The sequence below is a fragment of the Hyperolius riggenbachi genome, chromosome 8, assembly GCF_040937935.1.
Source record: "Hyperolius riggenbachi isolate aHypRig1 chromosome 8, aHypRig1.pri, whole genome shotgun sequence".
Taxonomy (NCBI): Eukaryota; Metazoa; Chordata; class Amphibia; order Anura; family Hyperoliidae; genus Hyperolius; species Hyperolius riggenbachi.
Genome location: NC_090653.1, coordinates 84,765,813 through 84,774,280, shown reverse-complemented (window position 1 = coordinate 84,774,280; position 8,468 = coordinate 84,765,813). Strand labels below are relative to the sequence as shown.

General features: G+C 45.0%; 1 protein-coding gene across 3 annotated transcripts in view; it reads left to right on the top strand.

Moving 5' to 3' along the window:
- The first annotated feature begins 478 nt into the window (after positions 1–478).
- LOC137528229 (cytochrome P450 2F2-like) overlaps positions 479–8,468 on the top strand; it is a 93,012-nt gene continuing 85,022 nt past the window's right edge. For 2 of the 3 annotated variants that reach the window (XM_068249516.1, XM_068249514.1), the window contains exon 1: positions 479–660. In XM_068249516.1, coding sequence (XP_068105617.1) covers positions 508–660 — 153 coding nt within the window. In that variant the 5' untranslated portion in view covers positions 479–507. The remainder of the gene's footprint in view (positions 661–8,468) is intronic. The other variant, XM_068249513.1, reaches the window with a different exon arrangement.

Here is an 8,468-nt window from a genome sequence, read left to right as displayed (position 1 = left end):
AAGGTTGTTGCTTCATTGTGGACAGACCAAATTCGATCAGCTGGACACTCAGTCACTGTTGTTCTGTCATTCAGCTACCTCAGCCCGACCATATGGGCTTGAAAACCACCATGGCCTGCACTCTCACCATGGTGCGCACAAGTCAGGGCCGGGACGAGGCAGAGGCAGGACAGGCTGCAGCCTCTGAGCGCTTCCCCTAGAGGGCGCATTCCTCTGCAGTCTTTCTGCCGCCCCATTACTTTGCCCTCTCCCCTCCTGCTCTGCAATATTCCCTGCCACTAATCTCCCTGGGTCCCCTGATATCCTTCTGTCTGGCACAGAGCGCTCCTTCCTGCCTGAGCTGTATGTAACAGCCGCGCTGTCATCAAAGAGATGACAGGCAGGACTGTGTGTATTGGGTTGCTAGGCAACAGCAGGAAGCCGACTTCTGCAGGAACGGAACTGGTGTTGGCTTCCTGCAGAGTTGCCCGTCACTGTGGACAAAACTTGTTCCTATGTGAGTGTGCCATGTATGTAGCTGGACTCTGTGGGGAGGGACAGGGACCCCCTGCTGCTTGCATTCAGACAGCAGTGAACGCCGGTCCCTTATTGATGACTGGGACAGGCAGACAGACTACACAGCTGTTATCACTTGGAGGCCTGGGAACTGAGAAGAAGCAGGTATGGTGGGGGGAAGGGGGCCTTTGCCTATGTGACTAGATGATGTGATGTGTTCTCAGTAGTCAGCAGTGCCCTCATGTGAAGTAGATGAAGCATTTCACTGCAGGTGTGTATGTACAGTGTGTGTGTGTATATATATGTACAGTGTGTGTATATGTACAGCATACCTCCCAACATTTTGAGATGAGAAAGAGGGACACTTAAGCCACGCCCCTGCCACACCCCTGATCACGCCCCCGCCACACCCCTAGTCATGCATACCATAAAGATTTCCTAAGAAAAATATGTGGTTTTATAATTCAAACCACACTGGTCCTTTCTATCCTGGTTCATTTTCCTTCATATTAACATTTTAAAATTAGTAATATATCAATTTAAAGTATCTCCCCAGTATATGCAGCCAGGTGTATAGGTCTCCCCAGTATATGCAGCCAGGTGTATAGGTCTCCCCAGTATAGGCAGGTGTATAGGTCTCCCCAGTATATGTAGCCAGGTGTATAGGTGTCCCCAGTATATGCAGCCAGGTGTATAGGTGTCCCCAGTATATGCAGCCAGATGTATAGGTGTCCTCAGTATATGTAGCCAGGTGTATAGGTGTCCCCAGTATATGCAGCCAGGTGTATAGGTGTCCCCAGTATATGTAGCCAGCTGTATAGGTGTCCCCAGTATATGTAGCCAGGTGTATATGTGCCCAGTATATGTAGCCAGAGGTATATGTCCCCAGTATATGTAGCCAGGTGTATATGTGCCCAGTATATGTAGCCAGGTGTATAGGTGTCCCCAGTATATGTAGCCAGCTGTATAGGTGTCCCCAGTATATGTAGCCAGGTGTATATGTGCCCAGTATATGTAGCCAGGTGTATATGTGCCCAGTATATGTAGCCAGGTGTATATGTGCCCAGTATATGTAGCCAGAGGTATATGTCCCCAGTATATGTAGCCAGGTGTATAGGTGCCCCCAGTATATGTAGCCAGGTGTTTAGGTGTCCCCAGTATATGTAGCCAGGTGTATAGGTGTCCCCAGTATATGTAGCCAGGTGTATAGGTGCCCCCAGGAAGGGAAGCAGCCAGTGAAAGGGAGCTGGTGGCAAAGCGGCGGAGAAGGGGGGGAAGTCTCCCCCCCCCCTTACCTCACCTTGGGGCTCCTTTTCCTGGCTCTCCCTTCCGGATTAATGTGTCTCCTCCTGGTGCAGCGGCTGACAGCGGGCGGGGAGGACTTACCGCTGTTACGCAGACGCCAGCAGAGGGAGCTGTGATCTGTGCGCCGCTAGTCTGGTCTTGAGTAGACCAGACTTGCGGCGCACAGATCACAGCTCTCTCCAGCGGCTGCGTAACAGCAGGAAGTCCACTCCGCCCGCTATCAGCCGTTGCGTCATCGGAGGAGACGCATAAATCCGGAAGGGAGAGCCAGGAAAGAGAGCCCTAAGGTGAGGGAAGGGGGGGAGACTTCCCCTCCTTCTCCGCCGCTTTGCCACCAGCTCCCTTTCACTGGCTGCCTCCCTTCCTGCCCCAATAGTGAGTCCGCTCCTGCATCTGACCCCCCAGCCAGCCGGGACACTGGGGGGTCATAGCGGGATAGCGGGAGAGCCCTCCCAAATTGGGTCAGTCCCGACGAAAACGGGACGGTTGGGGACTATGGTAGAGTGTGTGTGTATGTACAGTGTGTGTGTGTCTGTATGTATGTACAGTATATGTGTGTGTGTGTGTGTATTTACAGTGTGTGTGTATGTATGTACAGTGTGTGTGTGTGTACAGTGTGTGTGTATGTACAGTGTGTGTGTGTGTATATATACAGTGTGTGTATATGTACAGTGTGTGTGTGTGTGTGTGTGCGTGCGTGCGTGCGTGTGTGTGTGTGTACAGTGTGTGTATGTACAGTGTGTGTATGTACAGTGTGTGTGTCTGTATGTATGTACAGTGTGTGTGTGTGTATTTACAGTGTGTGTGTATGTATGATGTATGTACAGTGTGTGTGTATGTACAGTGTGTGTGTGTGTGTGTGTGTGCGTGCGTGCGTGCGTGCGTGCGTGTGTGTGTGTACAGTGTGTGTATGTACAGTGTGTGTATGTACAGTGTGTGTGTCTGTATGTATGTACAGTGTGTGTGTGTGTATTTACAGTGTGTGTGTATGTATGATGTATGTACAGTGTGTGTGTATGTACAGTGTGTGTGTGTACAGTGTGTGTATGTACAGTGTGTGTATGTACAGTGTGTGTGTGTGTGTGTGTGTGTGTGTGTGTGTGTGTGTGTGTGTGTGTGTGTGTGTGTGTATATGTACAGTGTGCGTGTGTGTGTATGTATGTACAGTGTGTGTGTGTATGTACAGTGTGTGTGTGTCTGTATGTATGTACAGTGTGTGTGTGTGTATTTACAGTGTGTGTGTATGTATGTACAGTGTGTGTGTGTGTATATATGTACAGTGTGTGTGTGTATGTACAGTGTGTGTATGTACAGCGTGTGTGTATGTACAGTGTGTGTGTGTATGTACAGTGTGTGTGTATGTACAGTGTGTGTGTATATACAGTGCGTATATACAGTGTGTGTGTGTGTGTGTGTGTGTGTGTGTGTGTGTGTGTGTGTGTGTGTGTGTGTGTGTGTGTGTGTGTGTGTGTAGAATGATTTTATTACGACTGTAGCTATTCTCGCTGCTTCAACTACCACAGCTAACAAAACTCCACCAAGGCTTTTCTATTGTCTCTCACGTACAGAGTTCCTCTGCAGCTATTATGTGTCCCTGGTGCCCAAATTACTGGCTACGGGCAGTAATTAAACAGAATTTAATAGAATGTAAAAAGGGCACCTATAGTTGCCCAAATTACCTGCTTTGGGGGGGGGGGGGGGGGCGCACTTTGAAATCTCTGCCTCTGGTGCTGGGAAGCCTTGTCCCGGCCCTGGCACCAGTCCAGCTCGGTCGTCACTACACAAAAACAGCTGTTTGCGGTGCGTTACACAGTGAGTTTAGTCTGTCAGTGTGAAGCAGTACACTAATTACACTACCTGATTGATGTATACACATGCAAGATGTTTTAAAGCACTTTAGGCCTCCAATTTAGCATGCAATGTGATTTCTGCCCTTAAAACGCTGCTGTGCGTAAAATCTGGATTTTTCCCTGGGACTTTTGGCATGTATCCCACTCCACCATGCCTACCTACAGGTGTTAAGACCCCGTGAAACATATTTTCCATCACTTTAGTGGCCACAATTAATGTTTGTAGTTTTGAAGGTTCGCCTGCCCATTGAAGTCTATGGCGGTTCGAAAGTTTGCATGTTTGCAAACCTTTTTCACATGTTCGAGTACGAGGTTCGCGAACTAAAATCCATGGTTTGCGACAACTCTAACCCTTAACCATGAACCACAGCCAGCCCACAAAGCTTTTAACCATTCCCCATCTTGCACCACATTCTAGGCCCAACAATGAGACCAAAAGGATTCTTCCCCAACTCTTGGTCTTCTAAAAGAGGTGTAGTGTAAGAGGTGTAGGTAGTAACAGACTGAAAGCTTATTGTTAGAGATGGCTTGAACCTCAGATTTTGGGTCCGCGGAACAAGGACGCGAACTTCTGCAAAAGTCCAATGACCGGCGAACTCAGCGAACCGCAATACACTTCAATGGGCAGGTGGACCCAGATGCAATGACCAGCTACAGACCTGTCTCTAACCTTCCCTTTCTGGCTAAGCTAATTGAAAAAGCTGTATACCTCTAGCTAGAAGCCCAAATTCTACAAAACAACAGTTGTGACCCATTCCAGCCTGGCTTCAGGAAACATCACAGCACTGAAACTGCCCTCATCCAAATATGCAACCACCTGCTCATGGCAAGAGACAGAGGAGAGTGCTCCATCCTGATACTGCTAGACCTTTCTGCAGCCTTTGATACAGTTGACCATGACATCTTGATAAGCATACAGGAATACTGTGGCATTGATGGCATAGTTCTTCAGTGGTTCCAATCCTTCTTGCGTGGCAGAACCCAAAAAGTGTCTATAGGGCCCTTCCTGTCCACTTCTGTACCACTTAAGTGTGGGGTGCCCCAGGGCTCAATCCGTTCTCCCCTGCTTTTCATGATTTACATGTTACCGCTTGGAAAACGAATCCAAAAACATGGCTTGACATACCACTGCTATGCTGATGACACCCAACTATATCTTTCCTATAAACGCCTGCTTAGGCGAACTACAGCAATGGATGATTGACAACTGGCTGAAACTAAATGCAGACAAAACTGAAGTCCTTCTGATCGGAGGGCAGCGCATGACAAAAAACACCTTAACTTGCAGTCTTCACCACTGAGAATAGGAGGCATGGATCTACACATGGATCATGTGCATAGCCTGGGAGTTATAATTGATGGGGATTTAAACTTCAGAACTCACATCTCTGCTGTGGTGAAATCATCCTATTTTCACCTGAAGAACATTGCAAAAATCAAGCACCTCATCCCCCCCAGAGGATCTACCAACCTTAGTTCATGCCTTCATTACATCCCACCTGGACTACTGCTATGCTCTCTACACTGGCCTTCCAAAAAAGGACTTGTACCGCCTACAGCTGATACAGAATACTGTGGCCAGACTGTTAACCAACCAACCCCGTCACTGCCACATAACGCCAGTCCTGCACTCCCTTCATTGGCTACCAATAAAATGGAGGGTCCTATTCAAGATCGGCCTACTGACATTTAAATCACTAAATAATCTGGGCCCTGGATACATGGCCAAACTTTCGCATCCCACTGTATACTATATCAACATCCTCTGTGACTTCACCAAAGCCACCAAAGCCAATAAGTCCCTACACCCCCCCCCCCCCTGTGGCAGGCGCAGCACTATGTAGTGCCTTGTGCGCTGTGGCATTAGAAGAATTATGCCATCTCTGTCTCTTTAGTCTAAGCAGACTGTCTATTACTCTGTAATTCCTCTAACACCGTTCTATGGAAGCAGTAGGTTTAAAGAGCACACCAAATACTTTAGAATAACTTCTTTAATAACTTCAACTTTTCTTCATATAACACTGCAACATGTGCAGCAGAAAGTCCATGTACAAAATGTGGTGGATACAAATCACAAAAGGTGGTTTAACAGTTGAATCTTGTCAGATAACATAAGATTGTCAGATAATATAAGATGGTGGATGGATTTGACTCTCTGTGCTTGAATCTGTACTCAGGATCTGATTGGATCTATACTCTGATGATGAATCTGCATTTGATCTTGTATTTGTGCTCTGAATTTGATATTCAACTTGTATTTGAATTTATACTCTGAAGATGAATTTGCATCTTATTCAATTTGGATTTGATTTGGTGGAACTGCAAGTAAACACATAACAACAGATTCACTATATAGGCCTACTCTCACACTACTAAACAATAAGGGAACATAGATATGGTAAGTGTATTAAATACCTATTTGGCCTTCTGTACTTCCATAAAACTTCTCTGGAACTCTGGTCTCTTCTCTCTCTGATGAGCAATGACTCTAGAATGATCTAGCTAGGGAGTTTCCCACACAGGCTCAGTGTGTAACTAGCTAGGATTGGTTGAGGCTCTGGTGCAGTGTGAGGCTGGCTGTGATTGGCTCATCTATGTGATGACTCTTAAAGGCATATTTCCCCCTGTTGCCTTTGATAACACAATGCAAATATATTCTGTTATATAACATTCAGAAACATACATTTCAGCAATAACTCTGCTGTTTGGCTTAACCTTATGAACATGTGAACTGTACTGAGGTTACTGGCAGGTTTTGGTGTATATTTATATAAACTATAATGGCAACCTAGGACAGGTCTTAGCTGGCCAGCTACACTCTCACCAAAATTACCTATAATTCTATGTTCTCAGTAGTAGGATTTGAACATGAATTTGTGGAATTTTCTATCAGGTTCTCAACTCTCAAGTGTCTCTTGTTACTCTCAAGCAGGACAACTAACTTTTGTATTGGACGTTCCAACTTGAGTGGAGTTGTGAGACGTCTTCCTTTTTTGTCAAGTTTTGAGTCTCCTATTTGTAACAAAGCTCTTCTTACTAGCCCGTCTTTGTCCTTTTGAACTTCTAGGACTTTGGCCAACTTCCATTGGCTTCTAGGTAAGTCGTCTTCTTTTACTAACACTATGTCATCAACTTGGACATTTCTTCTGGGTGTTTGCCATTTACTTCTTAGCATGAGATGAGCTAAGTACTCTTTGTTCCATCTTTTCCAAAACTGTTCTGATAGATATTGAACTCTTCGCCATCTTTTTCTGGCATATAGATCCTCTTTGGTGAATTTGCCAGGTGGTGGCTGTATGTAATCAGACTTGAGGTGAAGTAGATGATTGGGAGTTAAAGGTTCCAAACTTGTTTGGTCGTTGATGTTGTCGACTGTAAGTGGACGACTGTTAACAATGGACATTACTTTATAGAATAGTGTCCTAAGTGAAGCATCATCTATTCTTCCGGCGTTCCTTTTCAACACTGAACTTAGCACGTTTCTTACAGTTCTGATTTGCCTCTCCCAAACTCCTCCTGTATGGCTTGCATTTGGAGCATTCATGTGAAAATCGCACTGTTTCTCTAACAAGTACTCAGTTACCTTTTCTTTATCAATCTCTTTTAGAGCCTTGTTCAATTCGTTCTTTGCTCCAACAAAATTAGATCCTTGGTCAGATCTAAGCTCTCTGACAGTACCTCTAATGGCTATGAAACATCTTAAGGCGTTGATGAATGCGTCAGTTGACATATCTTCCAACATTTCCAGGTGAATTGCTCTGGAGCTTAGACATGTAAATATTAGTCCATATCTCTTGTACTCTTTGCGGTTCTGTTTGGTGATAAATGGACCAAAACAATCCATTCCAGTATAAAGAAATGGTGGTGATGGGTTTACACGATCAGCCGGTAGATCAGCCATTCTTCGTTCTTCTGTAGGTCTACGTGTCTTTCTACAGGTTACACATTTACTTATGTACTTCGCTATGACTTTGCTTCCTTTCACTATCCAGTAACCACCTTCTCTCAAACAACTTTGGGTAGAGCTTCTTCCTTGATGTAAGGACTTGTTGTGGTAATGATCAATAATCAATCTTGTGAAGGTAGAATTTTTAGGAAGAATTGCTGGATGCTTAACTCTGCTTGGCAACGATGCATTTTCCAATCTCCCTCCCACCTTCAGTATACCATCCTGCAAAACAAGATTAAGCTTGTACAATGGGTGGTTGTTTGGAAGCCTTTTTGGTTCTTGACTAAGTCTCTTCAGTTCTTCACTGTAGAATCTCTGTTGAATGAGTCTTATGACTGTTTCTTCAGCTTTCATTTTTTCCTCTACATTCAAGGATTCTTTCTTTCTGATTCCTTTTGCCAAGCGTTGAATTCGAGCTACTACGTTTATGACTGTATTCCACTTTGAACATCTGGCTAGTCTTTCAAGCATGTCACCTTGACACTTGGCAGCAGTGCTCAATGTTTGAACAACCTTTACTTCTGGATCACCAATACACAGTTCTGTATAACCTTCACTGGGTATGATTTCCTCTTCCCAAAGGAACTCTGGACCGGTGAACCAGTTTGAATTCTTCAATTCTGTTACATTCAGGCCTCTTGAAGCATGATCTGCTGGGTTATGCTTTGTGTCAACATAATGCCAATGTTTTGGATTTGTTGTTTCTCGAATTTTCTGAACTCTGTTGGCAACAAAGATGTGGAATCTTCGAGCTTCATTGTTTATGTATCCTAGGACAACTTGTGAGTCTGTCCAAAAATACTCTTCATCTATTTTCATTTCCAATTCTTCTTTCAGAAACTGGCTTACTGATGCTGAAACAACAGCTG